The sequence below is a fragment of the Struthio camelus genome, chromosome 11 (genome assembly GCF_040807025.1).
Source record: "Struthio camelus isolate bStrCam1 chromosome 11, bStrCam1.hap1, whole genome shotgun sequence".
NCBI classification, from domain to species: domain Eukaryota; kingdom Metazoa; phylum Chordata; class Aves; order Struthioniformes; family Struthionidae; genus Struthio; species Struthio camelus.
The window spans coordinates 5,937,825-5,963,431 of NC_090952.1; the positions used below are offsets into that span (position 1 = coordinate 5,937,825).

At 53.7% G+C, this 25,607-nt stretch overlaps 2 protein-coding genes across 2 annotated transcripts; both read left to right on the top strand.

The window, feature by feature from the left end:
* The first annotated feature begins 1,318 nt into the window (after window positions 1–1,318).
* LOC138068804 (ATPase family AAA domain-containing protein 2-like) lies at window positions 1,319–9,792 on the top strand. Its single transcript, XM_068957526.1, has 14 exons — window positions 1,319–1,570; window positions 2,214–2,322; window positions 2,555–2,670; window positions 3,339–3,513; window positions 3,811–3,899; window positions 4,257–4,416; window positions 5,497–5,587; window positions 5,811–6,088; window positions 6,516–6,550; window positions 7,536–7,731; window positions 8,226–8,411; window positions 8,885–9,020; window positions 9,169–9,362; window positions 9,772–9,792. The coding sequence occupies exons 1-14, from the start codon at window positions 1,374–1,376 to the stop codon at window positions 9,790–9,792; spliced, it is 1,983 nt and encodes a 660-aa protein (XP_068813627.1). The 5' UTR covers window positions 1,319–1,373.
* Window positions 9,793–14,327: 4,535 nt separating this feature from the next.
* Window positions 14,328–22,798, top strand: LOC138068805 (ATPase family AAA domain-containing protein 2-like). Its single transcript, XM_068957527.1, has 14 exons — window positions 14,328–14,579; window positions 15,221–15,329; window positions 15,562–15,677; window positions 16,346–16,520; window positions 16,818–16,906; window positions 17,264–17,423; window positions 18,503–18,593; window positions 18,817–19,094; window positions 19,522–19,556; window positions 20,542–20,737; window positions 21,232–21,417; window positions 21,891–22,026; window positions 22,175–22,368; window positions 22,778–22,798. The coding sequence occupies exons 1-14, from the start codon at window positions 14,383–14,385 to the stop codon at window positions 22,796–22,798; spliced, it is 1,983 nt and encodes a 660-aa protein (XP_068813628.1). The 5' UTR covers window positions 14,328–14,382.
* The last annotated feature ends 2,809 nt before the right edge of the window (window positions 22,799–25,607 follow it).

Sequence of the window (25,607 nt, forward strand, 5' to 3'; positions counted from 1 at the left end):
CTCCAGTCTTTGAGGACTGAGAGGGTGCGTGAGAGGAGGAATCATAAAGGTGCTTCATGTCTGCAGAAGCTGCAGGCAGCTCCTGCGTAACTCCCTGCTGCTGGCTGAGGTTTTGCATTATCATTCCAACTAGACCTTCCGACTACTGGCTCTCGTGTCTACGGGCTCAGCAATTTCTCTAGTGTCTTGTGAACCAAACACTTGCTTCACTTTCAGCAGATTTCCCTTGTCCTCTTCAGCAGTTTTCATTGCCTGAGAAACTGCCTCAGGAGTAAAGAGCTTCTCTTGCATGCTTCCAAAAGTTGACATGTGCTTCATATGCTGCTTGAGCTCAGGTTCGGAGGAAGCATGGACCTCAGGCAGACTGAAGGAGTCCTTGCAGAAGAAGTCAAAACGTCTTTACCTTCCTCTTTCTCAGTAAGTTCTGTCTTCCACCCAGCACTCTGATGCCCTTGCACTTTTCACGCAGCTGAACAAACGCCTTCCAAAGTGCACTGCGCTCCACAAGAGCCTCTGTCTTTGCTCCCTGTAGGCGTGCTATAGCCTGAGAGAAAGGAAATCATCTGTCATATGCTATCAAGCTCCACTGGAAAGTACGTTAGAGGCAGCCTTTCTCGGAAGGGCTAATTCCCCACGCCTAAGCGGGGACATGAAAATGTCCGTGCGCACAGCGCAGTCCCAAAGTAGAGCTAGCTTCTGTCATTGTAGGGCCATCAAAGGCAGGTGAACGCCACACAGGGGAAGATGGCCGCGACTCTCCCAAGGACTATTACCTTCGACCCCGGAACGCCGTCGTCCAGTACCAAGAGCCATCGGAATGTGGGTTACAGGCACCGTTGGCCTGAAGGGCTGGTTGCTTCTGATTAAGGGTGGGGGAGTAGAACTTCTGGAATGAGAAGGTACATAGGCAGAGACAAACCAGAAATGATGCCTGGGCACTGTAATTACAGGGTCCTCAGAAGACGAGCAGACAGAGGATGATGGCGAAGGTACTCCCCGGGCACCTCACCTCAGGCAAACTGCTGAGGACACTCCCGCTCCCCGGGAAGGTAGGCTAGATGCAGAGCCTCTCTGAAGGGCTCGTTGCTTGTGTGTAAGTGGGATACAGGGTGGGCAATGCAAATGCATACACACACAGACCAATCAGAAGCTCTGTCTAGGCTCTGTGATTACAGGGGCAACGCGGGAAGGTGAAGGCCGGCAAGGGGAAGATGGCAAAGGTCCCTGGAAGCAGTATAACCTTCGAGCCAGGAAGACTGTTGCCTACTACCAGGAGGCATTGGAAGGTAGGTTCCACGCACAGTTTCTCGGGAGAGCTGATTTCTTGTGCAGAGTGGGCTCCACGTGGCTAAAGGAAAACAACTGTCATTGACATGCCCTGCCTTCATTCTGCAGGTCAGGCTCTCCCTTTGTCATTGAGATGCCTGTATCCTGTGCATGTTGCGTTTCTTGGCCGGCGTGCAGGCTCATTGCTGCTTTTTGTTTCTTCAGGCCCATCTTCTGAAGTCAGACAAAGAGCTGCGTCTCGCCGTGCCCGGTCACGAAGCCCGTGCTGCAGAAGAACGAGCAGGTCGGTGTATGGCTAGTGATAGTTCTCAGGGAGCCGTAGCGGTGCCTCTCCCATCACTGAGTAACACTTGTAAAGCTTTCCCGAGGGACGGTCACGAGGGGAAAATCACAGCATTGTAGCTGTGACAGTCGGAGGGTCTAGAGGAAGCAAGGCTTTTCCTCTGGGAGAGAAGATAGCTTTCATTAGCCAAGAGCTTGTAAAAAGGCAGGATTTGGGGGGGGGGGGGGGGGGAAGGAGCCAGTGATGAAGGATGAGGGTGGAGGTCCTGGCTGAGACTGGGTAACTGAAGCCAGAAGCCCCTGCCACAAATCGTCAGTAGACAATTTCATGGTGAAGTAGAACAATGATTTTCTTAACCCAGGTAGGCAATTTAGTGAGACCTAGAGGGAGAGTGTCTTGCTACGCTTGAGTAAAATGTCAGTCTCTTCTGTCCCATGATTGAAAATAGGTCAGTTTAAATTGGACAGGTGGCTCGAACCAAATTCTTCTTGCCTCTGAGAAATGAATATAGCTTCACAACATCCACGTTTATGCCAGTGTATAAGTGCTTCCACACTCTCTTGCAACAGGAAAAGCGCAGCTATCCCTCTACCTGCAGGTTCATTTAGAAAGCCCCTTGCCCTTTCTCCTTCTTGCACAACAGGGGTCTTCCCCTACACTCTGGGAAGGATGAACGCGAGGGAAAGCACGCGGAGGGAAGGAAAACGGGAACCAGCCTGCCGCAAGTGGACCCAGTGCAAACCGAGAGTTCGGTGAGGAGTGGGAACTCACTGAGGCGGTGGGGACCTTTCCAGTGTTCATGAGAACCTTCCTGACTGTGGCTGTCAACAGCTCCCGTGCTTCACGGTTTACTCTCGGGGAACTGCCAGGTCATCCTGAACCTTCCCTTTGGGCTGGCATAGGATACATTGGGGGGAAGGCTTTTTTGGCTAGGCTGCAGCTTTCTCTGACCTCTGACACGTCTCCTCTTGAATGTTTCCCTAGGTATGCTTTGATGGTGTCGGTGGTCTCGCTGACCACATTGCCGCTTTAAAGGAGATGGTGCTGTTTCCCTTGCTTTACCCCGAGTTCTTTGAGCGATTCCAAATCCGACCCCCCAGGTAACACACGCTGCCTTAGAACTACAACATGCTAATTGCGCTCTTCTCCGGAGAACATGAAGCGCAGGTGCCAGCACACCTGTGTGCTTCCACATTTCTGCCCGGGCACAGTTTGCCCAGTGGCAGTAAACAGGAATTCCTTACAAATGGCTTACGCCCAGGCTAGACCTACTTTCACACCACAAGCAATGCTTTGTTGCAGTCAAAGGCTTGCTGTCCAGGGCTGTCAAAGCTGAAGACGCTGCAGAAGGCTCCTGGTTTAAGAAGGTGGCTTTGGGAGTGCTTCTGCTGGTTGGCTTCTGAGTGTTTTGGAAAAGTCCCCTTGACTAGTTTATAAGCGGGAAGGCACGAGGTCCGGCAAGTCACCTCTAAGCTGTTGTTTGACAGACCTGCTGACTTCCCGCCTCCCTCTCTTTGTAAGGCTCAGTCAAAGAGCTTCCGACTTTTTCCACCAGAAAGACAGGCTTTGTTTGCTCTCAAATCTTGCCTCTTGGGAACACTGGCACCTGTCTGGACTTTCCTCCCACTGGAGCTCTTCCTGCGCTCTAATACTGCAAGTGTTCTGGTCAGGCGGGAAGGCTGCTTTGCTTTCAGGACGGCGGTTGCCACAGGCACTTTCCCATGTCTTTTTATTGTAGCTACGGACATCTCTTTTTGTCATGTTGCAGAGGCTGTCTGTTCTGTGGGCCACCAGGCACTGGAAAGACACTGGTGGCTCGAGCGCTCGCAAATGAATGTAGGCAGGGAGACAAGAGAATAGCCTTCTTTGTGAGAAAAGGTGCCGACTGCCTCAGTCAATGGGTCGGAGAATCCGAGCGGCAGCTCCGCTCCTTATTTGAGCAGGTAAGGAGGAAATAGGTTGGGCCAGAGTTGTACCTGTACTTGTCCGCGGTGGACGTCTGTCAGCAGAACTCGGCCTCCTGCCTAGTTTGGCCGTGTCTCCTGTTGACATGGGAACATCAGTGTTCCCTTCTCCCGTGCCGTCCGGCTTGGCCTGAAGGGCTGGAAACCTTGCAGATGGGTTGGGGCCAGCACAGGCTCCGTGCCTTTGCAGCCACAAGGATCATCCTGCGTGTTCTTGCTGAGTAGGGCTGTGTTTTACATACACTCAGTAGCCCTGCATCTGTGCTTCCCTTCCAGGCCTATGAGAAGCGGCCTTCGATTATTTTCTTCGATGAGATCGACGGTCTGGCTCCTGTGCGCTCCAGTCACCAAGATCAGATTCACAGGTACCACCTTTTCCTTGCATTGCCACGTAATCGGCTTCGTTTCCTTTCCCGAGGGAAAAAGACCCAGCTGGTCCCCTGGAGATGACACACGCACTTCTTCTGAACTCCTCTAGTACCATGACACAGAGGTTCACAGGATTTTAAAGACAAGAGTTGAAATCGAGTCCCTAAGCTTGGTTTCTGGACAAGGCCTCTCTTGCCTTACCTCGGTGTTTGGGGCCTACCATGAGTCCTTTCCCTAATCAACAGCTCTTCCAGAAAAGCTTATCCTTTTTGAGTGACGTGACTTTGGAGAAAGTCGGGCGGCATGTAACAGCAGCTACTAAACCAGGCAATCCAACAACATTTCCTTGCCAGTTCAATTGTCACCACGCTGCTGGCACTCATGGATGGCTTAGACAGCAGAGGCGAGGTCGTGGTCATCGGCGCCACCAACAGGCCAGACTCCCTGGATCCTGCTTTGCGAAGGCCTGGCCGCTTTGACAGGGAGTTCCTTTTCACCTTGCCAAACAGACAGGTAAGGCTCTTCCAGCAACCTTCCTGCTACGGTGCCAAGGCCTCTCTTTACAAGAACACCCTGTTGCCACACACTGTCTCCGAGAGGGAGGAAGCAAAGAGGTGCCCTACGTGCTGGAGACCTCCCTGTTCCCCGAGCAGAACTGGGAGGGAGGCTGCAAACAGGAGTTTCACGGAGCCTGGAGCACACGGGCTTTCTTCCTCGCCCAAGCGGTTGCGCTTGGCTTCGTTCCTTAGTCCACCCAGGCCCTTGCCTCCTGAAGTTGCCTCCTCGCTCTCACTCCTCCACTTGGGAGAAGCTTAGGTGAAAGCTTGTGCTTGAGTGTGGCCGCGCTGGGAATCCTGGGAGCCGCCCAGGAGCATTTAGGGAGCTGCCATTGTAACTGGTCTGAGCAGGCAGCTGGATGGAGACGGGAAGGACACTGCCCAGATGCAACACTGGGGAAGCTTTCTAGTGGCAAGGCTTGGGACGCTTGCAGTTCTTTGGCAACATCCAAGCAGGGACCACAGAGCTACAGAGCAACCAGAAGTAACTGTTTCCTTTAGAAAATAGAAACTCCAGGAGAAAGTGGAGCCCCGGCTTTGGTGCTTTCTTTCCTTTTCTTTTTTTTTTTTTTTTCCCCCCCCTCTTGGCTATCCCAGATTCTTTTTTCTTGAGTTAGCGTGTGGGGAGCGGAGAGGAAGGAGAAACACATTATTGGATCGAAGGCTCGTAACAATGCACAACACAGTAAGAAAACAGGAAAGAAACAGGAAAACAGGAAAGAAACAGGAAACACTTCCCTGAATCTCTGGCAAAGGTCGGAGATGAGCATAGGCACAGCTTGACGTTTGCTCGTTCAGGGGTAGAGGTTTGAGTCAGAATTATTGTTTCTCCTACTGTAGTTACTCCTCCTACCTACTGGGGAAGTACTGAGCTTCGAGAAGCAGGCAGTGTGTTACTAGAATGCACACATTTCTTAACTTTAGCAGAGGAAGACAAGCAAGTACGGGAATGTGACAGTGGGGCTTTTGCGGATGTTTCTTTTGTTTCTGAGAAAAAGGTTGCAGACAAGCCCAAATGTAACCATCTGGCTTGTAGGCTCGCAAAGAGATTTTCAGGATCCACACGAGAGGCTGGAGCCCAAAGCCATCGGACACGCTGCTTGAAGAGCTGGCTGAAACATGTGTCGGTAAGATGAAAAAGCGCTCCGAGTTCCTGCCTCTGACTGGGTCCTGACAGCGTCTGAGCTTGTGCCAGGCAGTAGCCAAGCTCCCGAGCCTTCCCTTCCCTTGTCTCTCACCACACGGGAGGCTGTGCCTCCCAGAACGGAGCGTCCCTTGGCAAAGCCTGTCCTTGGCTCCTCTGTGCTGCCTGAGACTGACGGACCTTTTGCTTCTGCTCTGCTGAATTAGGATACTGTGGGGCCGACATTCAAGCCCTCTGCGCTGAAGCTGCCCTCTGCGCTCTCCATCGCCACTATCCCCACATCTACACCAGCAGTCAGAAGCTGCAGATCAATGTGGCTTCCATTGAGATCACTGCAACCGATTTTGTGCTGGCTATGCAGAAGACTGCACCAGCTTCACAGAGGGCCGTGGCTTCCCCCGGGCAACCACTCCCACCCGCCTCCAAGCCACTGCTTCAGAACACGCTAGAGAGGCTCCTAAAAGGCGTGCAGAGGGTATTTCCCCACGCAGCCCTTGCACTCCAGAAGCACCAACAGCCAGGTAGGGCCGTTACGTTCACTGCCGTCAGCCTCTCCCAAAGCAAACCCTGCTAGTTTGCGCCAACAACAGAAAGAAACCCTTGCGGCAGGCGGAGGGTAAATGGAATGAACGGTAGAGAGGGCAGAGCTGGGAACTCCTCCCGGTTCACAGCAAGGGAACTATGCGTTCTCCACTGAAGCAGCCAGCTTCTGGAGGTTGTCAGCATCATCTTTCCTGGGGTTTGGCACTGATTTAAGGCTTGAAAGAGGAGGCAATATGAGGGAGTGTTAGGCCGTGCCCTTCCCTTCCTTTCCACACTGGGAGTGTGGGCTCCCGCTGCAGAAAGAAGTGGCCTTGCTGGCTGCTTTAGGTGTCCAGGAACTGCGGAAGGGCTTCCTGCTTGTCCTCTAGCTGTACTGTAAGGAGAAGAGGAGTTTTTGCCACCAGTAAAACATAGCTTAGGCAAAGGCAGACAGTTTGGGGGAAATGGCATTATTCCGTGTATGCCCAGGCAGTGAAGACATACAAGGCAGTGGGTTTCAGCCCTCAGTTAGAAGCTGGCTTAGTGCAAGGGAGGGCTGCAGACCTTCAGGAGAGTTAACAAGCCTCTCTTACCTTCTCACGGTACCAATCCTTCTGTAGAAAACGCCTGCATGGAGAGTGAGGAGGCATCACCTTCTGGACAGCAAAAGGAAACCTTCCTCCACTTTAACAGGTTGTTAAACTGCCCGCGACCTTTTGAGTGAAATGCTTCTGATTGATTGCTGGGGCTTTCCCAAGTGTCTTGGCGGTTGCAGGTGGGAGGGGTGGTAGATGAGGGAGGAAAGAAGACCTTGCCCAGGGTGTCTGGTATCCAAAACTGCAAGAAGCAAGCACAGAGATAGAACTAGGTGCTACAGTTGTAAGAAAGCAAGGAGCTGCAGCCGATCAAGCTGAAGGGGGCAGCCTCCTTTTCCTCCCCCAAAGACATCCACAGACATTAGGGCATGCTGCCCTAATTTCATGCACGCTATTCCTCAAGGAGAGTTGCACTTGCAACCTAGGAGACAGCACCCAAGGACAGATGAAACAATTGGAACGCAAGAATCAAGCAAGTAGCCCCCATTTCTATGGGCTTACAGGAATGTTGTTATTGAGCCTAGCCACTTTTGCCCTTCCTCACATACAGCTAAGGGCTCTCAAAGCCCGCGTCATTTGCTTTCCCAGAAGGCTTGTTCTGCCCCTTCGTGACCACCACCTCCGTTACCAGCTGACCACTTTCACCTAAGCTTGACCAGTGCGGAGAACTCAAGGCTCCTCAACTCAGGACATCCTGAGCGTGAGAGCTTCAGCGGGGAAGACAGGCAGACTGGTGTGTGCTGGACAAAGACAGACACCTTCACCAGCTGTGTCTTGACTCATCGCTTTCTTTCCAAACTGCTTGTCTTGCAGCTCTTCTCCTAGCAATGCTTGTGGCCAGCCAGCATGTCACCGGCCCAGGTTCCTAATAGCTGGAGAGCCCGGCTACGGGCAAACTTCTCACTTGGCGCCTGCACTCTTACACGCGCTGGAGAGGTTTGCCGTTCACGTGCTGGACCTGCCGGCTCTCTTTGCTAGCAGCACGCCACCTGAAGAAAGATGCACACAGGTACCGCTTCTCTCTGCAGTCTCACAGCATTAATAGACTTCACGGGCTTAGCGGAGGTGGCCTGGCTTTCCTGTGCTTTCTGTGGTGTTTATGTTGTGCTGAAGGAACCCTTTTCTTGTACACTGAACAGCAGAGAAGCAGCATGTTGTGCAGGAGCATCTTTTCCATTGCAAGTGCTGCACAGTAAGGCTGTTGCTAGCAGCTCAGGGAGCTCCAAGATGCTCTTGAGAAACCTCTCTTCCTGGCAAGAGCTGCTGCTGCTGGCAGCGGGCTCCGCAGAGCTGTTTCCCTTGCCTCTTCAGGCTCTCTAGCTCCCAGGAGGCGCCTCTGCATCTGCCTGACTGCTGGTCATGCCCTTTCGCCAGCCTCCTTCTTTAGCAGACTGAACGGCAACCCCGGTTTGGGGCCAAAGAAAAGGGTTTCTTTTCTCTCAGCATACCACAGGTATGCTGCTACTCGCTTCAGTGGTCTTCCCCAAACTTCCTTCTTACTAGTTGGTCCGAGAAGCCCAGAGGACAGCACCCAGCATCATTTATATGCCACACATCCATGCCTGGTGGGAGGCTGCTGGAGTCACCTTGAGAGCTACGCTCACCACACTGCTAGAGCGCATTCCACCTTACGCTCCAGTGCTGTTGCTCGCTACTTCGGATGTTTGCCATGCAGATCTCCCGGAAGAGGTATTTCTGCCACCGCTTTGCCCGCTTTTCTCAGTCTCATGATAATTTATCACTCCCTGAAGTACCTCAATCCTGTGCCCTCCTAAGCACTTGGACATTGCTATTTCTAGGGCACCCTGCTGGCATCTCCTCCCTCGGGAGTTGCCACAAGGCTTCCAAGTGAAGGGCGGCAAGGCAAGGCAATCCACTGCAGGCCACCTAGGAGCTGGTGCGTGCCCTCCCTGGCCTCACTGGAACCTCGGCTCGCTGCCCTGAGCTTTCATCCTGGAGGTCTTCCTTACAGAAGACGCCCTCCAGTGCCGGGCTGACCCACTACAATCTTGCCGTGAAGGCCAAGAAGCAAACTTGTTCTAGTCTCCCCCTTATTCAAAGCATTCCTCGGCTTCCCTGAAAACAGTTTTCACCTGCTTGGAGTAGAGCACGAATCTGCGGGGGGCCTTAGGGCTGCACTGTCTTTTCTCCTCCCGCCTCAGGTGCAAGCTTTGTTTTCGGAGCTTTATGGAGAAGTCTTCAATGTCCAGCCACCCAGCAAGGAGGAAGGGAGAAAGCTTTTTGAGGACTTGCTTCTCCACCAAGCTGCTCCACCTGCTGCACCACAAAGGAGAGCAGGTGGGAACTGTCCTACACATAGAGCTTTGCCATCGGTAGCTTAGCAGCTCTTTGGCATGTGTTTGGGTATTTGATTTCCTGGCATGACTTTGTACTCTGCTTGTGTCGGACTGCCATCGCTTGGCTAACCTGTTCTGGTTGACTGAAGGTTGCCACGCACTGGAAGTCCTGCCTGTGGCATCCCCACCTGAGCCTCGACTGCTGGCGGAGGAGGAAGAGCGGCAGCTGGAGGAGCAAGAGGAGCACACATTGCCAGCGGTGCCTGCAGATGCCAGTACGCCCCTGCCTGGTGGCAAGTTCCCTCCTGTTTTCCTTTTTGTCTTGTTTTGCCTTGTGCACCAAGTAAGAGGACGATGCTCGATTTGGAAGACAGAACTGCTTAGGTAACGCTTTGGCTTGCTGCTTCTGCTATCTCTGTGCAGCTGTATGCAGACGAAAGCGAAGGCGGCCCACATCGCCCTCGGAGAGCCAGGCAGAGAAGAGGAGGAGATGGTCACCCGCTGCTGAGAAGGAAACTCACATCTGGCTCAGGGTAGGTTGCAGCTCGCTCATCTACCTTTCCTTCCCGCTCTGCTGCCGAGCCTGGAGCTCTCCAATATGCCAGCGGAGCTGCAGGCAGGGCCAACATGCAGCTAACACAACTGGAGCCTTGCTCTTTCTCTCAAGTAGGTCCAAGGAGCTCATTTCCTCCATGGAAATCCGGTGCCATGCTTAAGTCTGTTCCCTGACGTTTCACTCCTCCTTTATTTAGCGATACGAGAAAGTAGGATGAGAGTTGTGTTGGACTGCCTTCTTGTGTGTGTGTGAACACATCGAGAGCCTGCTCAGAAGATCTCGTGCTACTGTAAATGTCTACTGTCTGGCTTTTTTCTTCAGCAGCTGCTGAATGCTGTGGGCGAGGCAACCAAGGACTGCAGCATACGCCACCTCGAGAAACTCCATCTGCTGCTCAGCCAGTGTATTTACCACCACCGGCAGGACAATGACAAAACTCAGTTAATCGAGGTAATTTGCTAAGTAGAGCCAAGCAGCAATTGTATGCATCTACAGATCCTTTTATTTTCTCTAAAGAACTCAGCTACCGAGGGTTTGCGTTTGTCTTCCAGCTTATAGCTAGCTTGTCTTTGTTTGGTTGGTGACTATTATTATTTTTTATCTTCTTTTTTTTTGTTTTAGGAAATGAAGGAAGCAATTGAAAACTTCTCCCGTGCTCAGTAACGTGAAACTCAGAAAAGGGGCGTCTAGAATATATGAATAAAGCTCATGTCAATCCTTTGAAGGTGTCTTCCTGGCTGTTTTGCTATTGTTGCTCCTTCAGAAGCCTCGCAGTGCTGTTCAGAGGCCCCTCTTGCACCCCTCCATCCCATTCCCCCTCTTTCTTCCTCCTTGATCCCCTGCCCCACACATTGCTTACTCCGTTCTGCACGGGTCCACTACCCCCCGTGAACAACCCCAAATCCTCAGGACTCCTCATCACTTGCAAAGCCCAGGTTATCCCTCTCCCAGACTATGCCTGTAGTGGCCTCAGGGCCAGGTAAGTAGAGACTGGAGGCTTTTGGCCTTTGCCCTTGTCTGTTCTCCCTCGCCTGTCAGGTTCAGGTCTCTGTGGAGTTTTCTTCTCACTTGCCCCTTGGTCCTCGATCAGGTAACCTTAATGAAGCAGAGGCTCTCGCCAGCCACAAACCCTCCCAACGTCTCCCCAGCACTCTCCTGCTCGCCCCCTCCCCATGTTCCCCCAGCAACAAGGCTCAGCACCTTCTCCACAAAGGCACCTCAACGCACACGCGCGCACTGCACACACGCCCCAGTGCTCTCCTGAGGAAAAAAAAAAAAAAAGCCCCTCGAGTGGTTATGTGTGGAAAAGACGAGGCATTGGCCAGGTGATGCTTCCAGGTAGCACCAGCGTGCGGAGGGCACAAGTAGGAAGGGGGTGCTGCCGAGCGTGCCCTTTGCAAGTGAACAAGCTCTTTCCTGAGCAGCTCTTGCTCCTTTCATTGAAGAGGCCAATTTCTGCTCTGCCAAGCAGAGAGAGGTTGACATCTCGGACACTTTGCCATGGCCTTCCCCCAGGCTTCGGACACCTCTGTACCACATACACGCAAGCGAGCGCTTCTTTGTCCCACTCCCGTTGCACTTGGGTGAGCAGAGGCACACGGACAGGAAGGTGACAGAAGGCTTGCCTACACATGGACCTGTCTTTGGTGGATGTTCTCCTCCCGAGCTGCGTGAATATGCTCTCCTGCAGAGACACGGGCATGCTTACACAACTCTCCGGCTCCGGAAGAGGCACCGGCGCCCTGAGCGGGCTGCCTTCCTGGGCTGTTGAAGCCAGGGGCTCTCGGCAGCCTTTCTGTCCCTGTTGGCTTTCTTGGGCTGCGCAGTCGTGTGCCTTGCAACCGCCTCGGTTGCCCCCTTGGCATCCTCCAGGCTCCTTTGGGCACCCTCAGATCCCTTCTCCAGGCACGCTCACGTGCTCTCTGCCCCTCTGCCTGTGCTCAGATCCCCTCTCTTCCCCTCATGCATGCTCAAGTCTCCTCTGGTCCTCTCCCTGCAGCCTCCCAGTCCTTCCATTTCCCTCTGCGAAGCACCTCCTCCACGGGGAACCCAAGCAGTGTGAGGGCGCTGCGAGTATTGTAGGCTGTGTGCGAGCATCACATTTTTCTTCTGCAAAATGAGTGACTTTGGACTGAAAATGGGGATTTCGGCTCATGAGGATCACATTTTTCAACCCTCCCCCCTCCCCCAAATTAGCACCCACCCCAAGCCCACTATTCCCAGTGGATGTCCCTAATGCAGAGGCTTTTTAGTGCCGAGGGAAAGAAATGACCATTGCCAAAAAGGGTTTGGGTTCTGCTTTGTTTTTCTTTTATTTTTCCCAGGCTTTGACACTGTTGGGACACATTCCTGGTGCATTTGTCTGAACGCAGTTCTCAGGGTGAGAGAGCAAACCCCTCTGCTGCTTCACTAGGCTCGGCCAGCTCCATGCTCGTGGCCTAGGGAAGCAACAGCTAGGGCTCGGCCCTTCCTGCCCACAAGATCACTGAGGGCAGTCACAGTCTTCCTCTGTGTTCATTCGGTTGCTCCCTTAGGCCTGCCTTCCTCAGCAGAGCCTCTCCTTGCCAGCAGGTGTAGCCCAGCATCCCCGAGGTGGGGACATGGCAGGGCTGGAAGGCCTGAGGGGAGCCCCAGCCTGGGGAAGCCCTCCTGTGGCTGCGCCTGCCCCCTGGCGGCCTCGGGGAGTGGGCAGGGAGGTGGGGGCATCTCCCCTAAAGTGCCCCAGGCAGCTCCCCTTCCCCTTGCAGGGCCCATCTTGGCAGGGCCTGGCCGGTCAATGCGTCCCTGCAGCCCCTCTGTGACATGGGCTGGGGCAGGACGCAGTGAGCGCATCACAGCAACAGCTTCCCCCTGCCCACATCGCCCCGGGAGCCTGAGCTGAGCCCACGCGCTTGGCGGTGCTCTCGCTACTGCTCTGCTCTGCTCTGCTCTGCTCTGCTCTGCTCTGGAGGAGCTGCTGGGCCGGGAGCAGGAGGAGGCGAGAGGAGGTGGTGGGACAGCGCGAGACGCTGTTTGGTGAGGTTCCCAGCAGGACGTTGGAGAGCAGCGGCTTCTCCTGGCCGCAAGACCTATTTGGACTAACTCGGGAGGCTGCGAATTCCCTCTGGGCCCCTAGGGAAGTCCTCTGGCCTGCTGGAAATTGCCCGCTGTGGGAGCCCCTCCATTATAGGGCGCTGTCGGGGCTGCACAACTTCCACGCTTAGAATCTTGGCTCCCCAGCAACACGTCCACCCCCGTGTCACTCGTGCCTCCTCAGCTGTGGTGAGAGGACCTTTGGCCCTTGCTCCAATAACTGCCTCCTCCTTTGCTGCTGCCAACACAGGTTTCTCCTGTGACGAGTGTTCATGTAGCTGTGGGTTTCGGAGTTACGCTTGTGCTCCTTGGTATGGTGGAGCCAACCTGGTTGGCAGGAGTGTTTTGTGCAGTCATGGCTACTCCAGTCTTTGAGGACTGAGAGGGTGCGTGAGAGGAGGAATCATAAAGGTGCTTCATGTCTGCAGAAGCTGCAGGCAGCTCCTGCGTAACTCCCTGCTGCTGGCTGAGGTTTTGCATTATCATTCCAACTAGACCTTCCGACTACTGGCTCTCGTGTCTACGGGCTCAGCAATTTCTCTAGTGTCTTGTGAACCAAACACTTGCTTCACTTTCAGCAGATTTCCCTTGTCCTCTTCAGCAGTTTTCATTGCCTGAGAAACTGCCTCAGGAGTAAAGAGCTTCTCTTGCATGCTTCCAAAAGTTGACATGTGCTTCATATGCTGCTTGAGCTCAGGTTCGGAGGAAGCATGGACCTCAGGCAGACTGAAGGAGTCCTTGCAGAAGAAGTCAAAACGTCTTTACCTTCCTCTTTCTCAGTAAGTTCTGTCTTCCACCCAGCACTCTGATGCCCTTGCACTTTTCACGCAGCTGAACAAACGCCTTCCAAAGTGCACTGCGCTCCACAAGAGCCTCTGTCTTTGCTCCCTGTAGGCGTGCTATAGCCTGAGAGAAAGGAAATCATCTGTCATATGCTATCAAGCTCCACTGGAAAGTACGTTAGAGGCAGCCTTTCTCGGAAGGGCTAATTCCCCACGCCTAAGCGGGGACATGAAAATGTCCGTGCGCACAGCGCAGTCCCAAAGTAGAGCTAGCTTCTGTCATTGTAGGGCCATCAAAGGCAGGTGAACGCCACACAGGGGAAGATGGCCGCGACTCTCCCAAGGACTATTACCTTCGACCCCGGAACGCCGTCGTCCAGTACCAAGAGCCATCGGAATGTGGGTTACAGGCACCGTTGGCCTGAAGGGCTGGTTGCTTCTGATTAAGGGTGGGGGAGTAGAACTTCTGGAATGAGAAGGTACATAGGCAGAGACAAACCAGAAATGATGCCTGGGCACTGTAATTACAGGGTCCTCAGAAGACGAGCAGACAGAGGATGATGGCGAAGGTACTCCCCGGGCACCTCACCTCAGGCAAACTGCTGAGGACACTCCCGCTCCCCTGGAAGGTAGGCTAGATGCAGAGCCTCTCTGAAGGGCTCGTTGCTTGTGTGTAAGTGGGATACAGGGTGGGCAATGCAAATGCATACACACACAGACCAATCAGAAGCTCTGTCTAGGCTCTGTGATTACAGGGGCAACGCGGGAAGGTGAAGGCCGGCAAGGGGAAGATGGCAAAGGTCCCTGGAAGCAGTATAACCTTCGAGCCAGGAAGACTGTTGCCTACTACCAGGAGGCATTGGAAGGTAGGTTCCACGCACAGTTTCTCGGGAGAGCTGATTTCTTGTGCAGAGTGGGCTCCACGTGGCTAAAGGAAAACAACTGTCATTGACATGCCCTGCCTTCATTCTGCAGGTCAGGCTCTCCCTTTGTCATTGAGATGCCTGTATCCTGTGCATGTTGCGTTTCTTGGCCGGCGTGCAGGCTCATTGCTGCTTTTTGTTTCTTCAGGCCCATCTTCTGAAGTCAGACAAAGAGCTGCGTCTCGCCGTGCCCGGTCACGAAGCCCGTGCTGCAGAAGAACGAGCAGGTCGGTGTATGGCTAGTGATAGTTCTCAGGGAGCCGTAGCGGTGCCTCTCCCATCACTGAGTAACACTTGTAAAGCTTTCCCGAGGGACGGTCACGAGGGGAAAATCACAGCATTGTAGCTGTGACAGTCGGAGGGTCTAGAGGAAGCAAGGCTTTTCCTCTGGGAGAGAAGATAGCTTTCATTAGCCAAGAGCTTGTAAAAAGGCAGGATTTGGGGGGGGGGGGGGGGAAGGAGCCAGTGATGAAGGATGAGGGTGGAGGTCCTGGCTGAGACTGGGTAACTGAAGCCAGAAGCCCCTGCCACAAATCGTCAGTAGACAATTTCATGGTGAAGTAGAACAATGATTTTCTTAACCCAGGTAGGCAATTTAGTGAGACCTAGAGGGAGAGTGTCTTGCTACGTTTGAGTAAAATGTCAGTCTCTTCTGTCCCATGATTGAAAATAGGTCAGTTTAAATTGGACAGGTGGCTCGAACCAAATTCTTCTTGCCTCTGAGAAATGAATATAGCTTCACAACATCCACGTTTATGCCAGTGTATAAGTGCTTCCACACTCTCTTGCAACAGGAAAAGCGCAGCTATCCCTCTACCTGCAGGTTCATTTAGAAAGCCCCTTGCCCTTTCTCCTTCTTGCACAACAGGGGTCTTCCCCTACACTCTGGGAAGGATGAACGCGAGGGAAAGCACGCGGAGGGAAGGAAAACGGGAACCAGCCTGCCGCAAGTGGACCCAGTGCAAACCGAGAGTTCGGTGAGGAGTGGGAACTCACTGAGGCGGTGGGGACCTTTCCAGTGTTCATGAGAACCTTCCTGACTGTGGCTGTCAACAGCTCCCGTGCTTCACGGTTTACTCTCGGGGAACTGCCAGGTCATCCTGAACCTTCCCTTTGGGCTGGCATAGGATACATTGGGAGGAAGGCTTTTTTGGCTAGGCTGCAGCTTTCTCTGACCTCTGACACGTCTCCTCTTGAATGTTTCCCTAGGTATGCTTTGATGGTGTCGGTGGTCTCGCTGACCACATTGCCGCTTTAAAGGAGATGGTGCTGTTTCCCTTGCTTTACCCCGAGTTCTTTGAGCGATTCCAAATCCGACCCCCCAGGTAACACACGCTGCCTTAGAACTACAACATGCTAATTGCGCTCTTCTCCGGAGAACATGAAGCGCAGGTGCCAGCACACCTGTGTGCTTCCACATTTCTGCCCGGGCACAGTTTGCCCAGTGGCAGTAAACAGGAATTCCTTACAAATGGCTTACGCCCAGGCTAGACCTACTTTCACACCACAAGCAATGCTTTGTTGCAGTCAAAGGCTTGCTGTCCAGGGCTGTCAAAGCTGAAGACGCTGCAGAAGGCTCCTGGTTTAAGAAGGTGGCTTTGGGAGTGCTTCTGCTGGTTGGCTTCTGAGTGTTTTGGAAAAGTCCCCTTGACTAGTTTATAAGCGGGAAGGCACGAGGTCCGGCAAGTCACCTCTAAGCTGTTGTTTGACAGACCTGCTGACTTCCCGCCTCCCTCTCTTTGTAAGGCTCAGTCAAAGAGCTTCCGACTTTTTCCACCAGAAAGACAGGCTTTGTTTGCTCTCAAATCTTGCCTCTTGGGAACACTGGCACCTGTCTGGACTTTCCTCCCACTGGAGCTCTTCCTGCGCTCTAATACTGCAAGTGTTCTGGTCAGGCGGGAAGGCTGCTTTGCTTTCAGGACGGCGGTTGCCACAGGCACTTTCCCATGTCTTTTTATTGTAGCTACGGACATCTCTTTTTGTCATGTTGCAGAGGCTGTCTGTTCTGTGGGCCACCAGGCACTGGAAAGACACTGGTGGCTCGAGCGCTCGCAAATGAATGTAGGCAGGGAGACAAGAGAATAGCCTTCTTTGTGAGAAAAGGTGCCGACTGCCTCAGTCAATGGGTCGGAGAATCCGAGCGGCAGCTCCGCTCCTTATTTGAGCAGGTAAGGAGGAAATAGGTTGGGCCAGAGTTGTACCTGTACTTGTCCGCGGTGGACGTCTGTCAGCAGAACTCGGCCTCCTGCCTAGTTTGGCCGTGTCTCCTGTTGACATGGGAACATCAGTGTTCCCTTCTCCCGTGCCGTCCGGCTTGGCCTGAAGGGCTGGAAACCTTGCAGATGGGTTGGGGCCAGCACAGGCTCCGTGCCTTTGCAGCCACAAGGATCATCCTGCGTGTTCTTGCTGAGTAGGGCTGTGTTTTACATACACTCAGTAGCCCTGCATCTGTGCTTCCCTTCCAGGCCTATGAGAAGCGGCCTTCGATTATTTTCTTCGATGAGATCGACGGTCTGGCTCCTGTGCGCTCCAGTCACCAAGATCAGATTCACAGGTACCACCTTTTCCTTGCATTGCCACGTAATCGGCTTCGTTTCCTTTCCCGAGGGAAAAAGACCCAGCTGGTCCCCTGGAGATGACACACGCACTTCTTCTGAACTCCTCTAGTACCATGACACAGAGGTTCACAGGATTTTAAAGACAAGAGTTGAAATCGAGTCCCTAAGCTTGGTTTCTGGACAAGGCCTCTCTTGCCTTACCTCGGTGTTTGGGGCCTACCATGAGTCCTTTCCCTAATCAACAGCTCTTCCAGAAAAGCTTATCCTTTTTGAGTGACGTGACTTTGGAGAAAGTCGGGCGGCATGTAACAGCAGCTACTAAACCAGGCAATCCAACAACATTTCCTTGCCAGTTCAATTGTCACCACGCTGCTGGCACTCATGGATGGCTTAGACAGCAGAGGCGAGGTCGTGGTCATCGGCGCCACCAACAGGCCAGACTCCCTGGATCCTGCTTTGCGAAGGCCTGGCCGCTTTGACAGGGAGTTCCTTTTCACCTTGCCAAACAGACAGGTAAGGCTCTTCCAGCAACCTTCCTGCTACGGTGCCAAGGCCTCTCTTTACAAGAACACCCTGTTGCCACACACTGTCTCCGAGAGGGAGGAAGCAAAGAGGTGCCCTACGTGCTGGAGACCTCCCTGTTCCCCGAGCAGAACTGGGAGGGAGGCTGCAAACAGGAGTTTCACGGAGCCTGGAGCACACGGGCTTTCTTCCTCGCCCAAGCGGTTGCGCTTGGCTTCGTTCCTTAGTCCACCCAGGCCCTTGCCTCCTGAAGTTGCCTCCTCGCTCTCACTCCTCCACTTGGGAGAAGCTTAGGTGAAAGCTTGTGCTTGAGTGTGGCCGCGCTGGGAATCCTGGGAGCCGCCCAGGAGCCTTTAGGGAGCTGCCATTGTAACTGGTCTGAGCAGGCAGCTGGATGGAGACGGGAAGGACACTGCCCAGATGCAACACTGGGGAAGCTTTCTAGTGGCAAGGCTTGGGACGCTTGCAGTTCTTTGGCAACATCCAAGCAGGGACCACAGAGCTACAGAGCAACCAGAAGTAACTGTTTCCTTTAGAAAATAGAAACTCCAGGAGAAAGTGGAGCCCCGGCTTTGGTGCTTTCTTTCCTTTTCTTTTTTTTTTTTTTTCCCCCCCCTCTTGGCTATCCCAGATTCTTTTTTCTTGAGTTAGCGTGTGGGGAGCGGAGAGGAAGGAGAAACACATTATTGGATCGAAGGCTCGTAACAATGCACAACACAGTAAGAAAACAGGAAAGAAACAGGAAAACAGGAAAGAAACAGGAAACACTTCCCTGAATCTCTGGCAAAGGTCGGAGATGAGCATAGGCACAGCTTGACGTTTGCTCGTTCAGGGGTAGAGGTTTGAGTCAGAATTATTGTTTCTCCTACTGTAGTTACTCCTCCTACCTACTGGGGAAGTACTGAGCTTCGAGAAGCAGGCAGTGTGTTACTAGAATGCACACATTTCTTAACTTTAGCAGAGGAAGACAAGCAAGTACGGGAATGTGACAGTGGGGCTTTTGCGGATGTTTCTTTTGTTTCTGAGAAAAAGGTTGCAGACAAGCCCAAATGTAACCATCTGGCTTGTAGGCTCGCAAAGAGATTTTCAGGATCCACACGAGAGGCTGGAGCCCAAAGCCATCGGACACGCTGCTTGAAGAGCTGGCTGAAACATGTGTCGGTAAGATGAAAAAGCGCTCCGAGTTCCTGCCTCTGACTGGGTCCTGACAGCGTCTGAGCTTGTGCCAGGCAGTAGCCAAGCTCCCGAGCCTTCCCTTCCCTTGTCTCTCACCACACGGGAGGCTGTGCCTCCCAGAACGGAGCGTCCCTTGGCAAAGCCTGTCCTTGGCTCCTCTGAGCTGCCTGAGACTGACGGACCTTTTGCTTCTGCTCTGCTGAATTAGGATACTGTGGGGCCGACATTCAAGCCCTCTGCGCTGAAGCTGCCCTCTGCGCTCTCCATCGCCACTATCCCCACATCTACACCAGCAGTCAGAAGCTGCAGATCAACGTGGCTTCCATTGAGATCACTGCAACCGATTTTGTGCTGGCTATGCAGAAGACTGCACCAGCTTCACAGAGGGCCGTGGCTTCCCCCGGGCAACCACTCCCACCCGCCTCCAAGCCACTGCTTCAGAACACGCTAGAGAGGCTCCTAAAAGGCGTGCAGAGGGTATTTCCCCACGCAGCCCTTGCACTCCAGAAGCACCAACAGCCAGGTAGGGCCGTTACGTTCACTGCCGTCAGCCTCTCCCAAAGCAAACCCTGCTAGTTTGCGCCAACAACAGAAAGAAACCCTTGCGGCAGGCGGAGGGTAAATGGAATGAACGGTAGAGAGGGCAGAGCTGGGAACTCCTCCCGGTTCACAGCAAGGGAACTATGCGTTCTCCACTGAAGCAGCCAGCTTCTGGAGGTTGTCAGCATCATCTTTCCTGGGGTTTGGCACTGATTTAAGGCTTGAAAGAGGAGGCAATATGAGGGAGTGTTAGGCCGTGCCCTTCCCTTCCTTTCCACACTGGGAGTGTGGGCTCCCGCTGCAGAAAGAAGTGGCCTTGCTGGCTGCTTTAGGTGTCCAGGAACTGCGGAAGGGCTTCCTGCTTGTCCTCTAGCTGTACTGTAAGGAGAAGAGGAGTTTTTGCCACCAGTAAAACATAGCTTAGGCAAAGGCAGACAGTTTGGGGGAAATGGCATTATTCCGTGTATGCCCAGGCAGTGAAGACATACAAGGCAGTGGGTTTCAGCCCTCAGTTAGAAGCTGGCTTAGTGCAAGGGAGGGCTGCAGACCTTCAGGAGAGTTAACAAGCCTCTCTTACCTTCTCACGGTACCAATCCTTCTGTAGAAAACGCCTGCATGGAGAGTGAGGAGGCATCACCTTCTGGACAGCAAAAGGAAACCTTCCTCCACTTTAACAGGTTGTTAAACTGCCCGCGACCTTTTGAGTGAAATGCTTCTGATTGATTGCTGGGGCTTTCCCAAGTGTCTTGGCGGTTGCAGGTGGGAGGGGTGGTAGATGAGGGAGGAAAGAAGACCTTGCCCAGGGTGTCTGGTATCCAAAACTGCAAGAAGCAAGCACAGAGATAGAACTAGGTGCTACAGTTGTAAGAAAGCAAGGAGCTGCAGCCGATCAAGCTGAAGGGGGCAGCCTCCTTTTCCTCCCCCAAAGACATCCACAGACATTAGGGCATGCTGCCCTAATTTCATGCACGCTATTCCTCAAGGAGAGTTGCACTTGCAACCTAGGAGACAGCACCCAAGGACAGATGAAACAATTGGAACGCAAGAATCAAGCAAGTAGCCCCCATTTCTATGGGCTTACAGGAATGTTGTTATTGAGCCTAGCCACTTTTGCCCTTCCTCACATACAGCTAAGGGCTCTCAAAGCCCGCGTCATTTGCTTTCCCAGAAGGCTTGTTCTGCCCCTTCGTGACCACCACCTCCGTTACCAGCTGACCACTTTCACCTAAGCTTGACCAGTGCGGAGAACTCAAGGCTCCTCAACTCAGGACATCCTGAGCGTGAGAGCTTCAGCGGGGAAGACAGGCAGACTGGTGTGTGCTGGACAAAGACAGACACCTTCACCAGCTGTGTCTTGACTCATCGCTTTCTTTCCAAACTGCTTGTCTTGCAGCTCTTCTCCTAGCAATGCTTGTGGCCAGCCAGCATGTCACCGGCCCAGGTTCCTAATAGCTGGAGAGCCCGGCTACGGGCAAACTTCTCACTTGGCGCCTGCACTCTTACACGCGCTGGAGAGGTTTGCCGTTCACGTGCTGGACCTGCCGGCTCTCTTTGCTAGCAGCACGCCACCTGAAGAAAGATGCACACAGGTACCGCTTCTCTCTGCAGTCTCACAGCATTAATAGACTTCACGGGCTTAGCGGAGGTGGCCTGGCTTTCCTGTGCTTTCTGTGGTGTTTATGTTGTGCTGAAGGAACCCTTTTCTTGTACACTGAACAGCAGAGAAGCAGCATGTTGTGCAGGAGCATCTTTTCCATTGCAAGTGCCGCACAGTAAGGCTGTTGCTAGCAGCTCAGGGAGCTCCAAGATGCTCTTGAGAAACCTCTCTTCCTGGCAAGAGCTGCTGCTGCTGGCAGCGGGCTCCGCAGAGCTGTTTCCCTTGCCTCTTCAGGCTCTCTAGCTCCCAGGAGGCGCCTCTGCATCTGCCTGACTGCTGGTCATGCCCTTTCGCCAGCCTCCTTCTTTAGCAGACTGAACGGCAACCCCGGTTTGGGGCCAAAGAAAAGGGTTTCTTTTCTCTCAGCATACCACAGGTATGCTGCTACTCGCTTCAGTGGTCTTCCCCAAACTTCCTTCTTACTAGTTGGTCCGAGAAGCCCAGAGGACAGCACCCAGCATCATTTATATGCCACACATCCATGCCTGGTGGGAGGCTGCTGGAGTCACCTTGAGAGCTACGCTCACCACACTGCTAGAGCGCATTCCACCTTACGCTCCAGTGCTGTTGCTCGCTACTTCGGATGTTTGCCATGCAGATCTCCCGGAAGAGGTATTTCTGCCACCGCTTTGCCCGCTTTTCTCAGTCTCATGATAATTTATCACTCCCTGAAGTACCTCAATCCTGTGCCCTCCTAAGCACTTGGACATTGCTATTTCTAGGGCACCCTGCTGGCATCTCCTCCCTCGGGAGTTGCCACAAGGCTTCCAAGTGAAGGGCGGCAAGGCAAGGCAATCCACTGCAGGCCACCTAGGAGCTGGTGCGTGCCCTCCCTGGCCTCACTGGAACCTCGGCTCGCTGCCCTGAGCTTTCATCCTGGAGGTCTTCCTTACAGAAGACGCCCTCCAGTGCCGGGCTGACCCACTACAATCTTGCCGTGAAGGCCAAGAAGCAAACTTGTTCTAGTCTCCCCCTTATTCAAAGCATTCCTCGGCTTCCCTGAAAACAGTTTTCACCTGCTTGGAGTAGAGCACGAATCTGCGGGGGGCCTTAGGGCTGCACTGTCTTTTCTCCTCCCGCCTCAGGTGCAAGCTTTGTTTTCGGAGCTTTATGGAGAAGTCTTCAATGTCCAGCCACCCAGCAAGGAGGAAGGGAGAAAGCTTTTTGAGGACTTGCTTCTCCACCAAGCTGCTCCACCTGCTGCACCACAAAGGAGAGCAGGTGGGAACTGTCCTACACATAGAGCTTTGCCATCGGTAGCTTAGCAGCTCTTTGGCATGTGTTTGGGTATTTGATTTCCTGGCATGACTTTGTACTCTGCTTGTGTCGGACTGCCATCGCTTGGCTAACCTGTTCTGGTTGACTGAAGGTTGCCACGCACTGGAAGTCCTGCCTGTGGCATCCCCACCTGAGCCTCGACTGCTGGCGGAGGAGGAAGAGCGGCAGCTGGAGGAGCAAGAGGAGCACACATTGCCAGCGGTGCCTGCAGATGCCAGTACGCCCCTGCCTGGTGGCAAGTTCCCTCCTGTTTTCCTTTTTGTCTTGTTTTGCCTTGTGCACCAAGTAAGAGGACGATGCTCGATTTGGAAGACAGAACTGCTTAGGTAACGCTTTGGCTTGCTGCTTCTGCTATCTCTGTGCAGCTGTATGCAGACGAAAGCGAAGGCGGCCCACATCGCCCTCGGAGAGCCAGGCAGAGAAGAGGAGGAGATGGTCACCCGCTGCTGAGAAGGAAACTCACATCTGGCTCAGGGTAGGTTGCAGCTCGCTCATCTACCTTTCCTTCCCGCTCTGCTGCCGAGCCTGGAGCTCTCCAATATGCCAGCGGAGCTGCAGGCAGGGCCAACATGCAGCTAACACAACTGGAGCCTTGCTCTTTCTCTCAAGTAGGTCCAAGGAGCTCATTTCCTCCATGGAAATCCGGTGCCATGCTTAAGTCTGTTCCCTGACGTTTCACTCCTCCTTTATTTAGCGATACGAGAAAGTAGGATGAGAGTTGTGTTGGACTGCCTTCTTGTGTGTGTGTGAACACATCGAGAGCCTGCTCAGAAGATCTCGTGCTACTGTAAATGTCTACTGTCTGGCTTTTTTCTTCAGCAGCTGCTGAATGCTGTGGGCGAGGCAACCAAGGACTGCAGCATACGCCACCTCGAGAAACTCCATCTGCTGCTCAGCCAGTGTATTTACCACCACCGGCAGGACAATGACAAAACTCAGTTAATCGAGGTAATTTGCTAAGTAGAGCCAAGCAGCAATTGTATGCATCTACAGATCCTTTTATTTTCTCTAAAGAACTCAGCTACCGAGGGTTTGCGTTTGTCTTCCAGCTTATAGCTAGCTTGTCTTTGTTTGGTTGGTGACTATTATTATTTTTTATCTTCTTTTTTTTTGTTTTAGGAAATGAAGGAAGCAATTGAAAACTTCTCCCGTGCTCAGTAACGTGAAACTCAGAAAAGGGGCGTCTAGAATATATGAATAAAGCTCATGTCAATCCTTTGAAGGTGTCTTCCTGGCTGTTTTGCTATTGTTGCTCCTTCAGAAGCCTCGCAGTGCTGTTCAGAGGCCCCTCTTGCACCCCTCCATCCCATTCCCCCTCTTTCTTCCTCCTTGATCCCCTGCCCCACACATTGCTTACTCCGTTCTGCACGGGTCCACTACCCCCCGTGAACAACCCCAAATCCTCAGGACTCCTCATCACTTGCAAAGCCCAGGTTATCCCTCTCCCAGACTATGCCTGTAGTGGCCTCAGGGCCAGGTAAGTAGAGACTGGAGGCTTTTGGCCTTTGCCCTTGTCTGTTCTCCCTCGCCTGTCAGGTTCAGGTCTCTGTGGAGTTTTCTTCTCACTTGCCCCTTGGTCCTCGATCAGGTAACCTTAATGAAGCAGAGGCTCTCGCCAGCCACAAACCCTCCCAACGTCTCCCCAGCACTCTCCTGCTCGCCCCCTCCCCATGTTCCCCCAGCAACAAGGCTCAGCACCTTCTCCACAAAGGCACCTCAACGCACACGCGCGCACTGCACACACGCCCCAGTGCTCTCCTGAGGAAAAAAAAAAAAAAAGCCCCTCGAGTGGTTATGTGTGGAAAAGACGAGGCATTGGCCAGGTGATGCTTCCAGGTAGCACCAGCGTGCGGAGGGCACAAGTAGGAAGGGGGTGCTGCCGAGCGTGCCCTTTGCAAGTGAACAAGCTCTTTCCTGAGCAGCTCTTGCTCCTTTCATTGAAGAGGCCAATTTCTGCTCTGCCAAGCAGAGAGAGGTTGACATCTCGGACACTTTGCCATGGCCTTCCCCCAGGCTTCGGACACCTCTGTACCACATACACGCAAGCGAGCGCTTCTTTGTCCCACTCCCGTTGCACTTGGGTGAGCAGAGGCACACGGACAGGAAGGTGACAGAAGGCTTGCCTACACATGGACCTGTCTTTGGTGGATGTTCTCCTCCCGAGCTGCGTGAATATGCTCTCCTGCAGAGACACGGGCATGCTTACACAACTCTCCGGCTCCGGAAGAGGCACCGGCGCCCTGAGCGGGCTGCCTTCCTGGGCTGTTGAAGCCAGGGGCTCTCGGCAGCCTTTCTGTCCCTGTTGGCTTTCTTGGGCTGCGCAGTCGTGTGCCTTGCAACCGCCTCGGTTGCCCCCTTGGCATCCTCCAGGCTCCTTTGGGCACCCTCAGATCCCTTCTCCAGGCACGCTCACGTGCTCTCTGCCCCTCTGCCTGTGCTCAGATCCCCTCTCTTCCCCTCATGCATGCTCAAGTCTCCTCTGGTCCTCTCCCTGCAGCCTCCCAGTCCTTCCATTTCCCTCTGCGAAGCACCTCCTCCACGGGGAACCCAAGCAGTGTGAGGGCGCTGCGAGTATTGTAGGCTGTGTGCGAGCATCACATTTTTCTTCTGCAAAATGAGTGACTTTGGACTGAAAATGGGGATTTCGGCTCATGAGGATCACATTTTTCAACCCTCCCCCCTCCCCCAAATTAGCACCCACCCCAAGCCCACTATTCCCAGTGGATGTCCCTAATGCAGAGGCTTTTTAGTGCCGAGGGAAAGAAATGACCATTGCCAAAAAGGGTTTGGGTTCTGCTTTGTTTTTCTTTTATTTTTCCCAGGCTTTGACACTGTTGGGACACATTCCTGGTGCATTTGTCTGAACGCAGTTCTCAGGGTGAGAGAGCAAACCCCTCTGCTGCTTCACTAGGCTCGGCCAGCTCCATGCTCGTGGCCTAGGGAAGCAACAGCTAGGGCTCGGCCCTTCCTGCCCACAAGATCACTGAGGGCAGTCACAGTCTTCCTCTGTGTTCATTCGGTTGCTCCCTTAGGCCTGCCTTCCTCAGCAGAGCCTCTCCTTGCCAGCAGGTGTAGCCCAGCATCCCCGAGGTGGGGACATGGCAGGGCTGGAAGGCCTGAGGGGAGCCCCAGCCTGGGGAAGCCCTCCTGTGGCTGCGCCTGCCCCCTGGAGGCCTCGGGGAGTGGGCAGGGAGGTGGGGGCATCTCCCCTAAAGTGCCCCAGGCAGCTCCCCTTCCCCTTGCAGGGCCCATCTTGGCAGGGCCTGGCCGGTCAATGCGTCCCTGCAGCCCCTCTGTGACATGGGCTGGGGCAGGACGCAGTGAGCGCATCACAGCAACAGCTTCCCCCTGCCCACATCGCCCGGGAGCCTGAGCTGAGCCCACGCGCTTGGCGGTGCTCTCGCTACTGCTCTGCTCTGCTCTGCTCTGCTCTGGAGGAGCTGCTGGGCCGGGAGCAGGAGGAGGCGAGAGGAGGTGGTGGGACAGCGCGAGACGCTGTTTGGTGAGGTTCCCAGCAGGACGTT